Source organism: Pan troglodytes, chromosome 12 (assembly GCF_028858775.2).
Source record: "Pan troglodytes isolate AG18354 chromosome 12, NHGRI_mPanTro3-v2.0_pri, whole genome shotgun sequence".
NCBI lineage: Eukaryota > Metazoa > Chordata > Mammalia > Primates > Hominidae > Pan > Pan troglodytes.
The window spans coordinates 92,196,363-92,219,144 of record NC_072410.2 but is presented as its reverse complement, the minus strand read 5'-3'; the positions used below and the strand labels follow the sequence as shown (position 1 = coordinate 92,219,144).

Genomic DNA, 22,782 nt, shown 5'->3' with positions numbered 1-22,782 from the left:
CTTTAGCCTTCTTAAAACAATTACCAGCCAAGAATTTTGTATCCAGCGAAACTAAGAAGCTTCATAACTGAAGGAAAGATACAGTCTTTTTCAGACAAACAAATGCTGAGAGAATTTGCCATTACCAAGCCAGCACTACAAGAACTGCTAAAAGGAGCTCTAAATCTTGAAAAAATCCTCAAAATACACCAAAATAGAACCTCCTTAAAGCATAATCTCACAGGACCTATAAAACAATAACACAATGAAGAAAACAAAAAAGGTATTCAGGCAACAACTAGCACAATGAATAGAATAGTACTTCACATCTCAGTACTAACATTGAATGTAAATGGCCTAAATGCTCCACTTAAAAAATACAGAATGGCAGAATGGATAACAATTCACCAACCAAGTATCCGCTGTCTTCAAGAGACTCACCTAACAAATAAGGACTCACATAAACTTAAGGTAAAGGGGTGGGAAAGATACTCCATGCACATGGACACCAAAAGTGAGCAGGAGTAGCTATTCCTATATTAGACAAAACAAACTTTAAAGCAACAGCAGTTAAAAAAGACAGTGAGGGACATTATATGATGACAAAAGGACTGGTCCAACATTAAACTATCACAATCCTAAATATGTATGCATCTAACACTGGAGCTCCCAAATTTGTAAAACAATTACTACTAGACCTAAGAATGAGATAGATGGCAACACAATAATAGTGGGGGACTTCTGTACTCCACTGACCAGACTAGACAGGTCATCAAGACAGAAAGTCAACAAAGAAACAGTGGACTTAAATTATACCCTAGAACAAATGGACTTAACAGATATTTACAGAACATTCTACCCAACAACTGCAGAATATACATTCTATTCATCAGTACCTGGAACATTCTCCAAGATAGACCATATGATAGGCCACAAGTCCCAATAAATTCGAGAAAATTGAAATTATATCCAGTACTCTCTCAGACCACAACAGAATAAAACTGGAAATCAACTCCAAAAGGAACCCTTAAAACCATGCAAATACATGGACATTAAATGATCAGGTCAACAATGAAATGAAGATGGAAATTAGAAAATTATTTGAACTGAATGATAATAGTGATACAACCTATCAAAACCTCTGGGATACAACAAAAGCAGTGCTAAGAGGAAAGTTCATAGCATTAAATGCCTATATCAAAAAGTCTGAAAGAGCACAGACAATCTAAGGTCACACCTCAAAGAACTACAGAAACAAGAACCAAACTCAAACCCAGCAGAAGAAAAGAACCAAGATCAGAGGAGAACTAAATGAAATTGAAACAACACAAAATACAAAAGATAAATGAAACAAAAAGCTGGCTATTTGCAAAGTTAAATAAAATTGATAGACCATTAGTGAGATTAACCAAAAAATGAAGAGAGAAGATCCAAATAAGCTCAGTTAGAAATGAAATGAGAGCTATTACAACCAGGGCCATGGAAAAGACAAAACTGCTATCTGTAACTTACCAGAGACATTCACCTTCTACTCTCTAGTTGTCTTACTTCTGAAGACAGCAGCTTGCCCCCTACCTCACTGATAATATCCCATCTTCAGCCAAATTTACTTTTCCTCTCAATGGAGAAAAGAAAGAAATTGTAGTAAACTCTGTTATATGCAAAATCACACAGAAAGATGGTAGGGAGATTAATAACATTAGACTTTATATTGGGGCATATTTTTACAGGGTTAATCTGTATTGTTATATATTTTGTAGATTTACAAGAATTTAAACAGTCTGCTATAGTTTTGATGGGTACAAAACCAGGTCAGTCTGACTCTGTAGCTCCTGTTCTTAATATGCCATTTTTAGAAAGTAAAGTAGCATAGTGGAAAGGCTTTAGAGTCCATACATAACTGACCACTAACTGATCTTCAACAAATGACTTCTCTGTGGCTCAGTTTCTGCAAGTATAAAAGATAATTTCTCAAGGGCTCTTACGATACTTAAAAGTGACTGTGTGCACTGATAAACTGTAAGGGCAAGCATTTCTTTTTCTGTTCACCCATGTACCCCAGATGACTACAGCTGTGACTGGCACCGTGAGTGCTCTGTAGATAATTTGTGGCATGAATAATGCCTGGCACATCAGAGGCACTCAATAAATAGTAATAGCCACGTGCTTCATTAATCATCTTCAATCCTAACATCAGAACATAGAAACTATAATAATATGCTGTTTCTGGTCTCATTTATTTCAAAGACCAGCAAATTAGTAGATTATGCACATGCTCATGCCTCTTTTAGGCTTTTGTTGTTTCATTTGCAGGGGTTTTGGCAACTTGTAAACAAATTTGTTGAGCCCAACAGTAAGATAAAATATACTTTGTTACTGCTCTTGTTTTCACATTGAATTTTGAATGTCGTGTCTCAAAAATGATAATGAAAACAAAGAAGGTATATGAATGTAAAGGATTATGAGTACATGAATTTACACATGTATATATGTTGTATACAAGTCTTTGTGATTTGATCACGTATGTAGATTCATGTTTTCGTAATCCTTTAAGCTCTTCTGTATTTATGATTTTAGTTTACTGTATGTAATCTTAAATACTTATGCTTTTTCGCCTCAGTCAGATCCATAGGGTTTAAGTATCTTATTCATCTCGTCAAATAACTAATTTCTGCATTTATTTTTTAGTTTTATTATATTAAGTACTGCTTTTTATCTTTAGTAATTTTCTCTCTTTCCATTTGTATTCTTTTTTTTCTCCCTCTAATTTTCAATATGAGTAGTTTCTCTTTTTCAGTTTTCCTCTTTAGTAATGAAGCATGTAAGGTCATAAATTTTTCTTTTTATTGCAGTCTTCATTGTATCCTATAGATTCTCTTTTTCATTCCTTTTTAGATAATTCGTAATTTTCCTTTTGATTTTATGTTTTATCCATGGGTTATCTAAACTTTTTTTAAAAAGAGGAATATTTTATTTTTTATTTTTATGGAATCTTGATGTGAGAATGTGCATCATAAAGTCTCAGTTTTTACAAAGTGTGTTTAAATTGTCTTGCCACTAGGTAAGTAATCAGATTTTTTATAAATGCTCCTGGTTACTAATACCTTTAAAATATTTTTGAGTATCAAATGGGTCTGTGAGAAACACACTCACCCATCCAAACCCAAAGAATGGACTTAGAGGCACAAAGAACAGCAAAAGTGAGACTTATTTTAATAGCGATCTTGCAAGATCAGGTGTCTGGTGGGCAGGCACACCCAGGCCAGCTACAACAGATAATTTATCTCCTAGCACACAAGTCCCTCCTCCAGTTCCCCATTGGTCGAGTACTCTGGGGTTACAGTCTTCTCTGATGTCACCTAAGTCTCATTATCCGCCTTATAAGGTTATACCCTGGTCCCCTTCCCCACTTAAGTTTCGATTTCCCAATAACGAAACTTTCTTCGCTTTTAGAGGCTGACCCCTCCTCTACATTCTGTTTCCTTATTTTGTGACCTTCTAGGTGCATGAGCCATGCAGTTTGTTATGTTCGCAGGCTGGCTGCCCGTACTTAGACTTACGATGCCTTAAAAATTGACCATTTAAAATGTTTTCTCACAGGTCTGTATAAATCTATTAAGTCACATTTATCAATAGCTATTCAGTTCCTTTATTTAACTAGTTTTTATCTACTGGAGTTGTTCAGTTATGGTAGAAGTAGTGAAGCCTACACTATAATTTTATTATTTTTCAATTTCTCTTTGGATTTCTTTCTTTTTTCCTTTTAACTACAAAGACTGGTTCATACAGGTCTTTGACTAATATTTTCTTTAAAAAAAAATTCTACTCTTAGATGCTGAAAAGATATTTGATAAAGTCAAGCCATTCCTAATAAACACTAAGAAAATAAAATAGAAGTTAACTACTTTAATATGATTTTTACCAAAACTCAGCAGTCAGCATCTTATATGCTAAAGATCTCATTTTAAAACTCTCATTTTAAATTCAAAACTTTAAGTAAATGTTAATGAAAGCAATAAAACTACCAAAAGACTGGAAAATTGACCATAAAACTGTTTTTGCTGCAATCTATAAGGTCAAAAAGTCTAGTAAAATTTCAATTACAATAAAAAAAATTTGTAAGTTGGCTATATATATACAACAATAGAGTTGTCCCTATTCTAGCAGTGATTACCTAAAAACAGAAATAGAAACACATGTTGTATTCACAATTATGTTCTATTCACAATTATGTGATAATTATGAAATTGTTTAGGAATAAATTTTTTAAAAAACACAGAAGCTATGTGAAGAAAACTGAAATTTATTAGAAGACATAAAATAAGATTTGAGCAAAAGGAAAGAAAAAGCATACCATTTTCTTGGATGAGAAGAGGATATAAAATTGCCAATTCTTCCAAAACTGTTATGTAAATGTAATGCAAATGCAATTGCAGGACAGGTTTTTTGGGAGGGATATAAGGTATTTGTTTTGGAATTGAATTAAATGCTCCTCAAGTTTGTATTGCAAAACAGTTGTTCCAGGAGAAGCCAAGTATAGTTTGAAAAAGAATACAGAGGCACACTTGCTTTACCAGATATTGAGTCACTAAGGAAAACAGTGTGATCTTGAAGCAAGAATACTCACAGATCAGTGGAGCAGAAGAGAGAAGGGAAACTAGATATCTATATATGTGAGAATTTAATAAATGACCAAGTTGGTATTTTAATACAAGAAGAAAGGAGATCGGTGCCATAATTGAAATACCAAGTTGGTATTTCAGTACAAGGAGAAACGAGGAGTTGTTTTGCTTGAAAAACTGATATCTATTTGAAAGAAAGTAAAGCTGGATTATAAAGCTAAAAGAAAAAAACGTATTTCATCTTTCAGAGAAATATAGGATACATGTATATTAGGGACTGACAGACAAAACTAGGAATCCAGAAGCTATAACAGAAATTTTCTTGACTAGACACACACATGGGTTGGAAAAGATGCCATGAAGTCAATAGATAGATAATGGATTTATAAAAATACTTGCAACACAGTGTACAGAGGACTAATAATCTGTGATAAAGAAGAGACTTTGCAAATTGACTAGATAGAGACAAACAACTTATAGAAAATGGATAAAGAAAATGAAGCTGCATTTACAGAGGAGCAAATCCAACAAAGTAAACTCAAGAGTGGCTATATGGCAAAATTAGTATGTAGAAAACATTTACTCTATTTATGGTAGAGGGTAAAGAACTCTTGCAAAGTCATAAGAAGATGACAGATAAATTATATTACCACAGTGTTTTTCCAATAAACTTATTTTTTCTCATCAAAGACATAAAAATACAAAATGAGGCTGAGCATGGTGGCTCACCCCTGTAATCTCAGCACTTTGGGAGGCTGAGGCAGGTGGATCACCTGAGGTCTGGAGTTCGAGACCAGCCTAGCCAACGTGGTGAAACCCTGTCTCTACTAAAAATACAAAAATTAGCCGGGCATGGTGGTGGGCACCTGTAATCCCAGCCACTCGGGAGGCTGAGGCAGGAGAATCGCTTGAACCCGGGAAGTGGAAGTTGCAGTGAGCTGAGATCGCGCCATTGCACTCCAGCCTGGGCAACAAGAGCAAAACTCCATCTCAAAAAAAAAAAAAAAATTATATACTTGGGCAATTTTCTTAAAATTACAATACCAAGCATTAGTAAAAGTGTGAAAAGGAAAGCACTATTATACATTTTTGGTGTGCATTTAAATTGATGTTTCTGGTCAGTTTCCGATATGTAGCTAAAGCCTATTAAGGTGTTCATTTCCTTTTTAGTTAAGGTTATGAAGGTATCTATTTAAATGTGATTTTTGTGGAAAAAACTTAGAAATATGAAAACTTTTTTTAATGTGATGTCTATATCATCAAATATTGTGCATCTATAACATGTTTTAGAAAGTCGTTAACAGCATCGATGGAAAGATGCATGAAAAATAAATTATACAACAGTATTACAGTATGGTTCCATTTCTAGATCTTTTTTTTTAAGGTATATGTTATGTACGTATTTGTCTGCTAGAGAGGCCATAACAAGATAACACAGACTGAGACTGAGTGACGTAAACAAAAGGAATTTAGTTCCTCACTGTTCTGGAGGCCAGAAGACCAAGATCATGTGTTGGCAAGGTCAGCTTTTCCTGAAGCCTCTCCTTCATGGCTCGCAGATGGCCACTTCCTCACTGTGTCCTCACGTGATATTCTTTGTCATGAACATTCCTAGTGTCCCCTCCTCTTCTTATGAGGACTCCAGTCATACTGGATCAGGGCCTCACCTTTTTTGCCTCATTTAATCTTAATTACCTCTTTAAAGGCTTATCTCCAAGTATAGTCACATTGGGGGTTAGGGCATCAACATATGAATTTTGAGGATACAATTGTCTATAACAATATCCATTTCCATAGGTGTTTTATGTGTATAAGTATCACCTGAACTTTGGGGAGGAAAAAACAAATGGAAGGATGTATACCTAACGGAAATCAGTTGGTATGATTCCAGTTTTTTTCTTCTATAGACTTAACTTGCGTTTTCTTCATTTATCTATAGTAACTTCTATTACCTTTTGTAATAAGGGAAATATTTTTTGAATTCAGAGAAAGTATCACATGAAAAAAGTAAGTGATAATGCTAATATAAAATTTTATGTCTAAATATGAAGCACAGAGAAAACAGCCTTCTACTTTTTTCAAATAATCTTGAAGGCCCACATGTAGGACTATCTGTAGTTTTTTATGAACCCTGACTCTTCACTTGAGAGAAGTCCATTTCTCAGCATTGGCTTTTTAGGATGAATGGCATTGAGTCACCTAAAAGGGACTTGACCTCATATGAGCCAAAATGTACTTTGAAATAAAGTATGAATCTTTAAGGTGATATGGAGAAATGCTTCCTTAGGGTCCACATATATATCAGTCAGAGATTTGCATGCTGTTAGGGTAACAGTAGATGGTAAATAGAACACTCAAAAGAAATAGCCTGTTCAAAAACAGAAAATGCCAAAATTTCTCCTGTAAGTTGTAATCGATGATTAACTCCCACCAGTTGATACTGTATCAGTTAGCGTACTTTAACTACTTATAGCCAAAAACCTGATTTAAACCAGGTTGAAAGGTAAGGAAATGCATTGACACAGCCACAATTTTAGCAATAGGGTATGTTTAAAGGTTAGATTTTGGCACCCAGCCATCTGAGCTAGGTCCTGGTACCTTCTGTCTCCATTCTGACCTCTATGGTGTCAGCTGTTATGTGGTTTTCTTGTGGCTTTCTGTATGTGGTTTTCTTAGGGCTTTCTCTTGGGAGCAAGACAACTTTCTCTAGAAGCCCCAGACATACTCCTCTCATATCTCATTGTCCTGAATTGAGTAGTGAACTTATTCCTGAACCAGTCCCCAGTAACGGATATAGGGTTGCCATGTTTAGCTCAGGTCAGTATCCTGAAGGCTATGTTTCTGTGCTATGGGAGAGGAGTAGACTGAATGTTAGAAAATAAACCACAGCATGCCCTACACCACACTTGGCATCTCTCACAAAGGAAATATTCAGGGTGCTGAAGGGCCAGTGTGATTATAATTTATATGATGCCCTTGAAGTATCAAGATGTTGCCAGATCCAGTAGAGGTCAATGTTTATCACACTTGCTAGGAAGCTCAGTATAGTAGCCAAGTTACTTTTCCTTTTATTTTTAATGCATTGTGTGAAAAATATTCCTTGCAAATTTCTGATGTTTTCACTGAAGAGGCTTGAAATTAACATGTACTCAGCCTTGACTTTCCACGGTTTTAAATTGTAGAAATTATCAGTAAAATATAGACATAGTAGATAAGTACTGTTAATAGCTAGGCACTTGGGGCTATTCATTTTTTTATATATGAGAGTTCCAAGAGCTGTGATTTAAATTTCACATTGCTTTTTTAACTCCAGCCTCAGCAAGTGCATACTGTTATTCAGATTTTCAGTGATCTATTAATGTATTAAAGTCAAATTTTGGAACATGTTGACATATTTTTATTCTATCTGGAAAATTAAACTTGTTTTGAAGATCCAGAGAACCAGTATTCATTGGGAGAGATAAACAGCACTGAAAAGATTCACCATTTATACAAAACACAAACAGTGCAACAGATTTAGGATAGAAATGTGAAAATAGGTGTCTCTAAAAATATCTGTAAAGAATCAAATTGAAATTGAATAAGCAAGACTGTTCACAAGTATACCATTTTTAGTTTTAACTTTCCAGCTGAAGGTTAACTTTCAAGCTCAAAATGGTTCTTATTTAGAAAAAGATTGAGTACTATCCTTGACTTAATAAAAAACAACAACAACAAAAGATGGGACAGGTGGCCAGTGATCCTAGAGCACAGATCATCAACTTCCAATTCTGAATGCCATGGGACAACTTAATGTCTACGCTTCGCTTAAAATGTCTAAGGAGTGAGTTAGTAGGGATGGAGAGGAATATATGCCAGACATAATAGGGCTCAGAGCCAGAGTCAGTCCTCTAAACAGTTGCTTCTCCCTCTATGCTATGGGAGAGGAGTGGACTGCATGTTGAGAATAAACCACATCATGCCCTATAACAGACTTCATCTCTCTCAAAGGACAAGGAGAAAGAAGGAAGGTAAAGGATAGCAACCTAAATCTAAATTCACATCAAGTGGTAATGGTGATTATCCCACCTAGAGGAAGAATAATGATGATACAACAAGAACAACCTGTGAAGAGTATGTGCCCAACACTTCTCTAAGCACCATCAAGTCCATATCCCATTTGCTCTTCACAAAACCCTACGAGGGTAGGGACTATTGTGTCCATTTACGGCCAAGGCTTATAGTGAGCATGCCAAAGTCGTAGAGCTGGTAAAAGGCAGGACTGAGAGCTGCCTGACTGCACCTTTTGTTCCTTAAGTATTCAACTTATGTAGAAGGGGAAATTAATAATGTTCCTAGTAGGAAAAATAGTATTTTAATACTCAAAGAAAATGGTACTGTTTGAGCCTTAATACCAGTTGGTTTTAAGTGCTTCATGCATACCCTTCTATTTTGAAGCTGAAAGGTATATTATTTATTGGTATTTTTAGTCTAAATATATCTGAATCAATCCATTCAAGACTGTTCTTCAGAATGTACTGACTAGTGCCAATCTGTCATGCTTTATTACTAGCTATGTACTGTTACATATCCATGTCAACGTGGCACAGTGAATGATTGCTGAGTTACTAAATCCAAGTTTTATCTTCTTGGAGTAATTTTTCTTTTTAATTTGAAAAACAATGTACAAAATCAGCAGCCTCAGCATTTCCTTTCAACTCAAATGCGTCTTAGATGACAAGCTACTTAACTCAAAACTCTAATCCATGCAGTTAGATTCATGAATTTAGATCTGGAAAATAGAAAATAGATTTTTATTTTAATTTTTTTAAAGCAGGTGTTAAAATGTAATCTTAAATAAGTTACATGTCACCATGGAATACTATGCAGCCATAAAAAATGATGAGTTCATGTCCTTTGTAGGGACATGGATGAAATTGGAAATCATCATTCTCAGTAAACTATCGCAAGAACAAAAAACCAAACACCGCATATTCTCACTCATAGGTGGGAACTGAACAATGAGATCACATGGACACAGGAAGGGGAATATCACACTCTGGGGACTGTTGTGGGGTGGTGGGAGGGGGGAGGGATAGCATCGGGAGATATACCTAATGCTAGATGACGAGTTAGTGGGTGCAGCACACCAGCATGGCACATGCATACATATGTAACTAACCTGCACAATGTGCACATGTACCCTAAAACTTAAAAGTATAAAAAAAAAAAAAAAGAAACATAGGACAATATTGGTAAACATTTGGATTGTTTACAAGTTTTGTCTAAAATGATTAAAGCTGTTATGAACAACAACAAAAATAAATAAATAAGTTACATGTCGCCGGGCACAGTGGCTCACGCCTGTAATCTCAGCACTTTGGGAGGCCGAGGCGGGTGGATCACGAGGTCAAGAGATCAAGACCATCCTGGCCAACATGGTAAAACCCATCTCTACTAAAAACACAAAAATTAGCTGGGCATAGTGGTGTGTGCCTGTAGTCCCAGCTACTTGGGAGGCTGAGGCAGGAGAATTGCTTGAACCCGGGAGGCGGAGGTTGCAGTGAGCCGAGATCACGCCACTGCACTCCAGCCTAGGGGACAGAGCGAGACTCCATCTCAAAATAAATAAATAAATAAAGTAAGTTACATGTTTATATAGTCTGCATATATTTGATTGTGGAATGGAGAAAGAAAAATTTTAGTTGTTATGAGATCACTGAGTTAAAAAAATTGTGTTATTCTGTCATTGAACTGTATAATTGGATCTGATACTTAGGCATGAGGAAACCAGGATTTCTTCACTGTACTATGCATGTAGAGACTACAAAAGCCTCTTTCCATTCTTTTGTTTTAAACGTACAGATGTGTAAGGATTTGGGCTCCCTCCCATTCTCAGTGAGCTGGGACTCTTATAATAGTCATGGGCTCAGCTTGATGTGCTCAGAGACACTTCATGCTGGATATTACATTTGTAAAATTCAGTTATAGCCTTTAAGCCTCTGTTACTTAAACATGAATAAAGTACTCAAGATTTCCTCACTCTGAGACTAAAAATTAAGATTTGAAATATTAAGCAAGTGCTTCATTCTTCCAAGGTATAAACAACCATGGGCCCAAGTGAGTGTGGTTGCTCTAACACAGTGCTGGCTTTATAAAATATGAAAATATGAAACTTTCCAATAGTCACAGTGTCTGAAACAGAACAAACCCGTTTTCTAAACCCCATATAGGCAGATGACAGAATAGACAGCATCTAGATTTATAATTTAAACCATCTGGCCATGCGCGGTGGCTCACGCCTGTAATCCCAACACTTTGGGAGGCCGAGGTGGGCCGATCACCTAAGGTCAGGAGTTTGAGACCAGCCTGGCCAACATGGTGAAACCCCATCTTTACTAAAAATACAAAAATTAAGCTCCTGAGGCTTCTGCATTCTTCACAAACCACTGCTCAAGGAAATAAAAGAGGATACAAACAAATGGAAGAACATTCCATGCTCATGGGTAGGAAGAATCAATATCGTGAAAATGGCCATACTGCCCAAGGTAATTTACAGGTTCAGTGCCATCCCCATCAAGCTACCAATGACTTTCTTCACAGAATTGGAAAAAACTACTTTAAAGTTCATATGGAACCAAAAAAGAGCCCGCATCGCCAAGTCAATCCTAAGCCAAAAGAACAAAGCTGGAGGCATCACACTACCTGACTTCAAACTATACTACAAGGCTACAGTAACCAAAACAGCATGGTACTGGTACCAAAACAGAGATATAGATCAATGGAACAGAACAGAGCCCTCAGAAATAACGCCACTTACCTACAACTATCTGATCTTTGACAAACCTGACAAAAACAAGCAATGGGGAAAGGATTCCCTATTTAATAAATGGTGCTGGGAAAACTGGCTAGCCATATGTAGAAAGCTGAAACTGGATCCCTTCCTTACACCTTATACAAAAATCAATTCAAGATGGATTAAAGATTTAAACGTTAGACCTAAAACCATAAAAACCCTAGAAGAAAACCTAGGCATTACCATTCAGGACATAGGCGTGGGCAAGGACTTCATGTCCAAAACACCAAAAGCAACGGCAACAAAAGCCAAAATTGACAAATGGGATCTAATTAAACTAAAGAGCTTCTGCACAGCAAAAGAAACTACCATCAGAGTGAACAGGCAACCTACAACATGGGAGAATATTTTCGCAACCTACTCATCTGACAAAGGGCTAATATCCAGAATCTACAATGAACTCAAACAAATTTACAAGAAAAAAACAAACAACCCCATCAAAAAGTGGGCGAGGGACATGAACAGACACTTCTCAAAAGAAGACATTTATGCAGCCAAAAAACACATGAAAAAATGCTCATCATCACTGGCCATCAGAGAAATGCAAATCAAAACCACAATGAGATATCATCTCACACCAGTTAGAATGGCAATCATTAAAAAGTCAGGAAACAACAGGTGCTGGAGAGTATGTGGAGAAATAGGAACACTTTTACACTGTTGGTGGGACTGTAAACTAGTTCAACCATTGTGGAAGTCAGTGTGGCGATTCCTCAGGGATCTAGAACTAGAAATACCATTTGACCCAGCCATCCCATTACTGGGTATATACCCAAATGACTATAAATCATGCTGCTATAAAGACACATGCACACGTATGTTTATTGCGGCATTATTCACAATAGCAAAGACTTGGAACCAACCCAAATGTCCAACAATGATAGACTGGATTAAGAAAATGTGGCACATATACACCATGGAATACTATGCAGCCATAAAAAATGATGAGTTCATGTCCTTTGTAGGGACATGGATGAAACTGGAAACCATCATTCTCAGCAAACTATTGCAAGAACAAAAAACCAAACACCGCATATTCTCACTCATAGGTGGGAGTTGAACAATGAGATCACATGGACACAGGAAGGGGAATATCACACTCTGGGGACTGTGGTGGGGAAGGGGGAGGGGGGAGGGATAGCATTGGGAGATATACCTAATGCTAGATGACGAGTTAGTGGGTGCAGCGCACCAGCATGGCACATGTATACATATGTAACTAACCTGCACAATGTGCACATGTACCCTAAAACTTAAAGTATAATTAAAAAAAATAAAATAAAAAAATACAAATACAAAAATAGCTGGGCGTGGTGGTGTGCGTCCGTAGTCCTCGCTACTCGGGAAGCTGAGGCAGGAGAATCACTTGAACCCAGGAGTGGAGGTTGCAGTGAGCCGGCGACAAGAGCAAAACTCCATCTCAAAATAAAAATAAATAATAATTTAAGGCATCGAAAAAGCAATGAGATCTTTTAAAAATGGCTTTTACTGGTAACAGCCACCTTAATTTGCCTATTTAAAAGTCTGTTGTTTTCATGCCAAAAGATTTAAAGGCAGTATAAATCCTTCGTAACTGCAGGTACATTTTTTTCTTTACAGATTACAGTATTTTAGCCCAGTTATAAATGGTAAATGAAAGAGGCACATCTCAACTTTTGACTATCCATTTCATTATTGTCACTTTCATATGAACCAAGCCCCAAGGCCATGCTAACCTCTTTTACCTGTTCCCTATACGGAGAAGCTCAGTTGTTTGTTGGTACTGGCTCCCTGTGCCAGAGGCCATGGTGCCAGAAGGTCTTGATAGGAATATAAGAAATCAGTTCTTCTACCTGCACAGAATTTGGCTCTTCTACTCAAGAAGTAGAGTTACATGTGGCTTTGTGGCTTTTGTGTTTGGAGACATTTACTTAATATAAAGCTTTAAAGTTATCAAGACAGGCCAGAAGTGGTGGCTCACATCTTTAATCCAAGGACTTTGGGAGAATGAAGTGGGAGGATCACTTGAGTTCAAGACCAGTCTGAGTGACATAGCAAGACCCCTGTCTCTATATATATACACAAATATATATATATATAAAATAAAAGTATCAAGATAGTCAACTCTCTCTCCTTGTATAAAAGCCATTCTCCATTTCCTCCTCTCTTGCTTTTGGAGTTAACACATTTTCGAGTCTCTATGATGCTTAAGGAAACCCTAGGCTGCCAGCACTGCTCAGGGAAATGAGTGTCAAGGTGTAAGCTGTCTTTCTTCTCTCCACACCTAGTTCCCTTCATCACTTTGTCTTTTTTAGTTTCTAACATTACAGTGTTACTCTTTACTTGCTTATAATATAAATGACATTTTAATTAAATTATAATATCATTCTAAAGTTCTAGATTTTAAACAAGCAATTTTTAAAAAACTTTTGGAATATTACCTTTTTGTAAAGTGAACCCTTTCCCCCTTCACAAGATTGTTATAATTCTTTCAGAACCAAGACTTCATAGAACCCAAGTTGAAAAAAAAAAAAAATACCATGGAACAAGTCATAGAAATTGTAGTAGATGCTAACATCCAAGAACTTAACTATGTGCCAAGTACTGTCCAAAGAGCTCACTGTACATTAGTTCACCAAATTGTTAACTCAATGGAGAGAGCATTATAATTATCTTCTATATTTTTAGATGAGAAGATAGCAGACTATACAAATATTGGTCAGCTACTCATTTCTAGAGCCTTTTTAGTGGAGGGCATTGTGCTAGGTACTAAGTCTAAAACAGCAAAGACATGGTCCTTGCCCTTAATGTACCTGAGCATCTAGTAAGGGCACAGGATGGCAACCAGGTACCCAAATGAGGTTACCAGTGTATGTGCTTTAAGCATTCACAGGGGGCAAGGCCACTTTGGGCCTTGGTACTTGAACAGGCTTCTTCTTAGAACCCTTGGCATTTGAACTAGACATTGAAAGGATTTGAGATGAAATACTTCAGGAAAAAAGGCTGAATATTTGAGGCAGAGGAAGTATTTTTGGCAATTTTGTGCAATATTCGTTAGAATATTTGTGTTGAGTAGGAAAGTTAAATTAAGAGGCCTCTAATTGGCATTCTCAGCACCTAGGTGAATAGTGCTGTTGACAGTGGTATGGCGATAGTATTGAAATGTGATTTACCCTGACTACTATGTTGGTATCAGTGGACTCCAGGAGGTAAAGTTAGAGAAAAAGGGTACAGCCTAGTAAACAGCCTTTATTGAGAATTTGCTATTTAAGCCTCACAACAACCTTCTTAGGTAATTTATAGATATAGGAACTAAGTAAGCCCCAGAGATATTGAGTAACTCAGCAAGAGGCAGAGCCAGGATCCCAGGCAGTCTGTGTCCACAGCCCTCCACACTCGGTGCTGCCATGAATCTAGAATCTTTCATCAAGGAAAATTTCTCAGTGGTGCCATCAAACTTGCCATCTCAAAACTTGCCATTTCTGTACTGAACATTATAATCCCACAGACACACGTGGTACACACACACCTTTACTATAGATCGTCAAGAAGAAGGAAGAAAGAAAAGGGCATTCTTCTCACCATTTTGATACCAATTTGTAAAAACACATGACTGTATTTTATCCGTAAGCATTAGGAACCACCTGTATGAGAAAGGCTGGGCCATGTGAATGAGCTGTTCCTAAGATTTTAAGATTGACTGTGACACTCATGTAGAATGACTGAGTAGAGAGGTAGAAGGAGCTACATGGGGAAAGGAGATCGGTCAAGGCTGTTGTGAAAGGTGATATTGATGAAGACCTGTAATCCTGATTGAGGAGAGAAGTATTTACGCAGATGTTAGAAGCAGAAGTATTGATTGCAGAGGAGTTTTGAAAGTAAATGAAATGTGAACATAGTCCTGAATCTGGCTAATTGGCATGACAAGTTACAGGAGGTAAAGACATCTTATTTACCTCCATGTGAGAGAAAGAAAAGGGTGAGTGGCACTGAGGAAAGGCAACTAAAACAAGGATTATGGTTGTGGTTGGCGGGCAGAAATGAATGGCCTCTGAGGTCTGCAGATAGAGAGTGGTCTAAAATATTAAACTAGCTTGTACTGTCTAGTCAAGGAAAAGCTTCATCTCTCATGAAGTAATAGAGATGAAAGATTGCTGTTTTTTTTTTAATGCAAGTGAGTTAACAGGTAAGACATATTAACATCTTAAGGAATGTATCATACTCAGTCTATCAGTGATGGAATAGGGTCTTTTTTGGATACTTGATCGGACAACCCACCTTTCAGCACGTAAATTCCCACTATAGCATACAAGGCAAGTGGTCAGCGCCAGCCCTTTCTCAAATGGTATATAGATCACCTCTTTGATAGCTCAGTTACAAAGCTTTTCCCATGGGCTTCTGACTACTGGCCCAGTTTTTTATTGAGACGGAGTTTCACTCTTGTTGCCCAGGCTGGAGTGCATTGGCACGATCTCAGCTCACTGCAACCTCTGCCTCCCGGGTTCAAGCAATTCTCCTGCCTCAGCCTCCCCAGTAGCTGAGATTACAAGCATGCGCCACCACACCCAGCTAATTTTTGTATTTTTAGTAGAGATGGGGTTTCACCATGTTGGTCAGGCTGGTCTCGAACTCCTGACCTCAGGTGATCCACCCGCCTCGGCCTCCTAAAGTGCTGGGATTACAGGTGTGAGCCACCGCACCCAGCCCCCAGTTCTCTTCTTTGGAGCCAAGCAGGTCTGGCCTAGTCTGTCTTCAAATACAGCTCCACTGAAGCTTTCTTCAGTGAGCCTTTCATTTGCACTTCCTCTACCCCCTACGAACAATATACAGCACTCCTGAAGGGCTGTCATTTCAACTTTGAATCTAAGCCTGTTGATGTAGGCATTTTCATTTATAAAGCAGCTCTCATTAAGTGCTGATTATTTTATAATTCAGTTATGAAACCAAATTGAAGCCTGGTTCTTACCCTAAAGTAAATCACAGAGTAATGGAGACTGACAAACATTTGCAGAAAACTTGAATAATCATTTTTTAAAAAGTGAATACAACCTAACCTGTTCAGTGGAAAGGGTAAATGTGGGATAAGGTGGGGGAATTGCTTCCTATCTTTATTACTGCTATTGAGGTAAAATGTAAAGAGTGAAATGTGCATGTCTTAAATGTGCAATCTGATTTTTCTGACATATGTAAGCATCATGTAATCCACACCTGAATCTATAATGTGTCACCCAGAAAATTTCCTTATGCTCCCTTCTCATCCTTTCCCACCCTCACAGGCAATGACTGTTCTGATTTCTATCAGCACAGATTAGTTTTGTCTGCATCATATGGTTCTGTAAGTAATCAAAGTCCTCATCAAAAGTTGCTCACTGAAGGTAACATGGTTCAGGAGAAAGTAACATTCAGAGACTCCGCACCAACAAGCCGTGTGCCCTTGGGCAAAATTCCAAACTTCTCAGCCTCTTATAAAGAATTGGATTAAGTGATCCCCAAGGTCCCTTACAGGTCCAACACTCCACCTACATTTCTAATCTCTATGGCCCCACCATCTACTCGGTACCCTGAGCCAAAAACAAACCTGGATTCACTCCTCCCTGCTCCTCTTCCCCATTCTCCCACATCCAGTTGACCACTGTACAGTATCACATCAGTTCTTCCTTGTAACTTTTTTGGACGTGTCTTTTTTGGCCCCTACCTCCTCTCCATTTCTTGCCTGCTGTATTGTAATAGCCATCAAACTATTCTACCTCTTTTGCCCCTGGTCCTTTCCAAACCATTCTGGTCACTGCCCCCAGAGAGTAATCTTTGCTAAAATGAAACATATGGGTTCCTTCTGTCTGAAATCCTTAAGTAGTTCTCCACCATGTAAAATCCTTCTCTGCCACCTACAGAATTAAGTTTAAATTCTGAAGAATAACATGGGGGCTTGGACCACATGGCTCCTGCCCACTTTTAGTGTTCCCATCCCCACTGTGCTTTTCTGCCGGAACATTTGCTCTGCCACTACCCCACCTCATTCCTCTCCTTTACTAACACCTTATGTGTTCCCATAAGGTCTATTTAGGCCTTTATGCATGCCTGCCTCTCCAGTTATGTTGAGAACATCTTGAGTGAGGTTTAGGACCATGTCTTACTTGACTGTCTATCTCCAGCATCTAGCAATCTGGCCTGTGACTGCTGAAAACACGTAAGTGAAAACACTTTACCCCCTAAGTTAAATTCAGGATGACAGGATACAGGATCAGGGTCTTACTTGGAGTTCAAGTTTATTTATCTATTTATTTTTAAAGACTGAGTCTCACTGTATTGTCCAGGCCGAACTCCTGGGCAATAGCGATTCTCTCACCTCATCCTCCCGAGTACCTGGGCTACAGGTGTGTGCCCCTGTAGCTCAAGTTGATGTTTTTTAAAATAAAAAAGTATATGGTAGTTTTCACATGTTTCTCACCACCTAAGTCTGATTTTAAGTTAAGTTTTTCTTTTCAGTAGCTATCGTGGTAACATTGGGTTAAAGGTGAGAAAGTCTACTTTTATTTGGAGAGATGGCTATATTAATAGGAGGTATCAAAACTGAATTCTATTGGTGTTTAAGGAGCTAGCCCTGTAATGTTTAATTCCCATCTCAAATTTGAGTTAATGTGCTTAGTAGTTTTAGAATGGCAGATTACTGTTTCTGCAAATGAAGATATTTTCTTTCTAAATATTTTGTGGTAATTAGCAAGCAGGAAATAAAACTAAAGATGACTGGTAAATATTGACCCAGGTGTCCAGGAACACCAGTATCTCTAACCCTTGTTTGTTCATTGTGGTTCACACTGTCCTGATTTTTCGGTTTCTGGTGCTGCCCTGCAGTGTGAATCAGCATTATCACCCAAATTGAGCACTGCTTAATCTATGTTTTCATCTTTTCAAAACCTAGGTAAGAACCTTGATGCTGTCCATGATATCACTGTGGCGTATCCTCACAACATTCCTCAATCAGAGAAGCACCTCCTCCAAGGAGACTTTCCCAGGGAAATCCACTTTCACGTCCACCGGTATCCAATAGACACCCTCCCCACATCCAAGGAGGACCTTCAACTCTGGTGCCACAAACGGTGGGAAGAGAAAGAAGAGAGGCTGCGTTCCTTCTATCAAGGGGAGAAGAATTTTTATTTTACCGGACAGAGTGTCATTCCACCTTGCAAGTCTGAACTCAGGGTCCTTGTGGTCAAATTGCTCTCTATACTGTATTGGACCCTGTTCAGCCCTGCAATGTGCCTACTCATATATTTGTACAGTCTTGTTAAGTGGTATTTTATAATCACCATTGTAATCTTTGTGCTGCAAGAGAGAATATTTGGTGGACTGGAGATCATAGAACTTGCATGTTACCAACTTTTACACAAACAGCCACATTTAAATTCAAAGAAAAATGAGTAAGATTATAAGGTTTGCCATGTGAAAACCTAGGGCATATTTTGGAAATGTTCTAAACCTTTCTAAGCTCAGATGCATTTTTGCATGACTATGTCGAATATTTCTTACTGCCATCATTATTTGTTAAAGATATTTTGCACTTAATTTTGTGGGAAAAATATTGCTACAATTTTTTTAAATCTCTGAATGTAATGTCGATACTGTGTACATAGCAGGGAGTGATCGGGGTGAAATAACTTGGGCCAGAATATTATTAAACAATCATCAGGCTTTTAGCGACAAGGAACACACACATTTTTCTTAAAGGCCCAATCCTAACAGACTCCCCATACCAGAGGCAGATCTGGAACTCGTCAACAACAGCCCGGATCACATGCTGTTACTGGACTGCCCAGGTCACCTCACTGAGGTGAGCCCTGTCCCTCCAGGTACTCAGGCAGGTGGTGCCCAGGCTCCCTCCCTTGGCGTCCTTCTTCCTGTGCCAAACCCATCTCATCCTTAATATCAGAAAATGGAACCCCCTTTGTCGTGAAACCGATCAAGCATTTTGACAGGAAGCCCTTCATTATTCATAACATCGTATGCTGACCAAGACGTCAGAAGACCACCTGTGCCCTTTTCTCTCGTGGAAGATAAAACCTGGACTCAGGGAGCAACCACAGGCTCTCCACTTTGAAACTTTAGTTTGAATTTTAAAAGATAGGAAGTAATACAGTTTTAAGTTCCTTTCTCACACTCAGTATTGCATGCTTAGTGCTGGTTTTCTTACAACATTTTGGCAGGTGTAGCTTTTTCTGTTAAAAATGGTATACATGAAGTCACATACTTTTTTAAAGGAACACTCAGAACATTCTGTCAGTCCAGTCAGAAACTGTCTTTTGAAATCTTTCTTTACAACCTACCAAAAAAGGAAGGTTGTTTTTTCTACATGTGCTTGGGTATCTAACATCTACCATTAAAACAACAAATGGCTTGCAGACAGGGCAGTAATGGTTTATCCTAAATTACTCAACCCCTTGTAGCCGTGACAAATTTTACCTTAAAACCAAAATAAAACACAAAAATTAATCCTTAATAATGATAGCAAGTGATCTTTCTTTTTAGTTTTAGCCTTCCTTTTTCAATAGTAATATTTAAACCCACTTTTGACCAATTGTTTGCCCAAATATTCTTGTCATTTGGAGTCAGTGGAAAATGCAGCACACCAAGCACCAGTCTCCTTCTGAGGCAAAAGAAAAGTGTTGTCATTTTCACTCTGTTGGAGCTGCACACTTTTTTTTTTGTTTGTTTGTTTGTTTGTCATGTAAGAAGGATGCTGGTCAGAGCTGCAGAAAATATGAGGCAATTAAAAGTCTTTAGCTGTTAGCAAACCTGTTAGTTTTACTTCTGCATTGAACCAGCCTCAGAAGCTACTTACTGCTTTATGTACTCTTTGGGCATTAATGCCTTCTCTGTAATTATATCTTGTTTTTGCTTGACAGTGACCTACCCAATAATTGCATCATGCATTGCCATGAAAGGTAAACACATCATGAACTGAACTTATCAAGCAGATTCTGTGAGAAAGCACTGGTCGAGGCTGAACACTGTTGACACATCATTTTTATTGGAAGAGTATTAACTGGTGCCTCTTCTGAAACACACCAACCCATATTCCTCTGCTCCCCCAAAGCTGTTTCTGATCCTGCTGGGAGCAACTAACTAGTTATTTTGCACATCTGCTCCAGACCCAGCTCTTTAACTTCATGGTTTTACAGCTTGTTTTTTCTCTTTTTTTTTTTTTTTTTTTAAAAAAAGCACCTTTTTTTGTTGTTTCCCCTTAATAAAAGAGGTTTCTAATTTATGTTTCTCTAAGATTTCCTTTGGTTGTATTTAGAAACACAAATAGTTTTATAATCAGGATTGCATTTGTGCTGGGTAAAAGAGGAGAGCTGTGCTTTCTACCCCAAAGTTGTTGGTAATGGAGCCTGTCTGCCCTTCCTACAAACTCAAGAGGCTCATTGTTCAAGGTGTAACAACATTTAATTGCATGTCCTCTAACGCTTTGAAACCTTTAGAGGGAAAATCCTCATTTTTTACAATTTTGTTCCTTTTCATCATAGAAAACATGTTTAAGATAAAATACAAACTTTACCTACCCCAAATTCATAAAGTACATTTAGTGCTGTATAGCACTAAAACTTAGAGATACAGACACTGTACTTACTTTTTAAGAATTAGAGACAGTAACTCCAAAAATAATTGTCCTTTTTCCTTTTTTTTTTTTTTTTTTACAATAAGGCTCTTGAAAATTGTCATTATTTGTGTTTTCCTATACATTCATCTGTGTGAAAGCCTTTTTCTTCTTTGATTTAAAAAAATTAAAGAACTATACAGTTAATGGTTTAGAACTTAGAACTACTTAGAATTAATGCTAAAGTGTCAGGAAGAAATTAATTTAGCTTCAATAATTGTGACTGGCCTCAGGGATTCTCCCTTCCACACCTGCCCACCTCACCGCACCGCACCGCACCGCACCAGAGCCAGAGCAGCTGCTTGTCTGCAGCAGGACACAGTTCCTACATACGTTTCAGTTCTTTCATGGTAAGCTCAATGGACTTTGAATTGTTTACAGTGCTGTATGTCCAATTGTTAAATGTACCATTCTGAACGATGTTAAAGCAAGTGTGGTTTATTTATGACATGAACCATGTAACTTGAAATATGAACTTACAAGGAGGGGCACTCATTAGGTAACAAGTTCTTACACCAAACTTCCTTGATGAAATAAGCCAAAATAATTCTAAAATTCATTAGAAGAACTTGATAAAAGACTCAAATAAATGTTAGAAAGAGCCTGTAATTTTAGGACTCCTATAAAATTCTTCCTTGTTTGTTAATGCTATTAAAACTCAGATTCAAGGGAAATACCAGCTTCTACTTCAATCACTTTGAAATAGTTAATTCAACAGCACCATGTTAGAAATATATTGGCAGCCAAGACTCTGAACTCTGCAGAAACATTTGTTTCACCCAGACTTCAAACTCTAGCCTTGACTATGATGCCCCTGTGTGCATTTACAATAAAGACTCCAACGGAGGGAGCCTGTTGGTGTTAAATTGTTTACATTTCTTTATACAAATAATGTGCTTTCAGTGCCTTAGTTACAGCTCCCTTTCTGTTTCTTGTTCCAAGGATTCTGTAGTATGTAGTGTGTTTCTTAGGTAAAGTCTCTTTTTGCTACTGAAAGGGAAATGGTCTCTAAACACTGGTCACTGTAGCAGGTAAACACTATTCTAACGTGGAGAAATGAGCTTCATGCTGAGGTAGTGGTTGCCTTAGAGCTGTTATTTATGCTGTAGAAAACGAAAATGGTTTTGCTACCTGATAAGCTTCAGATTAGATATAGCCCTAAAGTTATCCTGTACCTACATTAAATTTTCATTTTAGAAGGGAATCTTGGTTTTGGTAATTCATTTTTTTTTAAGATCATTATGTGCAAAACACCAAGTTTTAAAAATAACTCACAGAATGGCCTTAGTTTTCAATGTCTGGTGGTATATTTGTGAGTTGTGTTATCTGTAATATACATCCCAGAATAAAGGAGTGAATTAAATAGTTTACATGTGTGTTACGTTCTGTTTTTGCAGGAATAACAAGTAACTGCAGGTTAAGGTGCTACTTTTTTCCCCACAATGCCTTGCATTGCAGTGTCTAGTGTTAAGGAAAAACCTGGCCAGTTAGGTCTCTTTTTTCCACAGATGTCAAGAAAAGTGGCCTAATCAAGAAAACAATGTACTACCTCCATAATAGAAAAAGTCCAGGCACCACAATTGAATTAAGGACTCAACGAATGTCATCAGAACTTGATTTTCCTCCATCTCTTAGCACAGCCTTGCTATTAAGAACAATTTGGTTGTTCCACAAATGTGGGATCTTATACAAATATCAGCATGACCAACTCTTAC

The 22,782-nt window shown here is 37.7% G+C and overlaps 1 protein-coding gene across 10 annotated transcripts in view; it reads left to right on the top strand.

Moving 5' to 3' along the window:
• Positions 1-22,437, top strand: part of LCLAT1 (lysocardiolipin acyltransferase 1) — a 195,699-nt gene extending 173,262 nt beyond the window's left edge. For all 10 annotated transcript variants that reach the window (XM_515384.9, XM_009442254.5, XM_063790003.1 and 7 more), the window contains one exon: positions 18,335-22,437. In XM_515384.9, the coding sequence (XP_515384.2) occupies positions 18,335-18,837 (503 nt within the window). In that variant the 3' untranslated portion in view covers positions 18,838-22,437. The remainder of the gene's footprint in view (positions 1-18,334) is intronic.
• Positions 22,438-22,782: the final 345 nt, after the last annotated feature.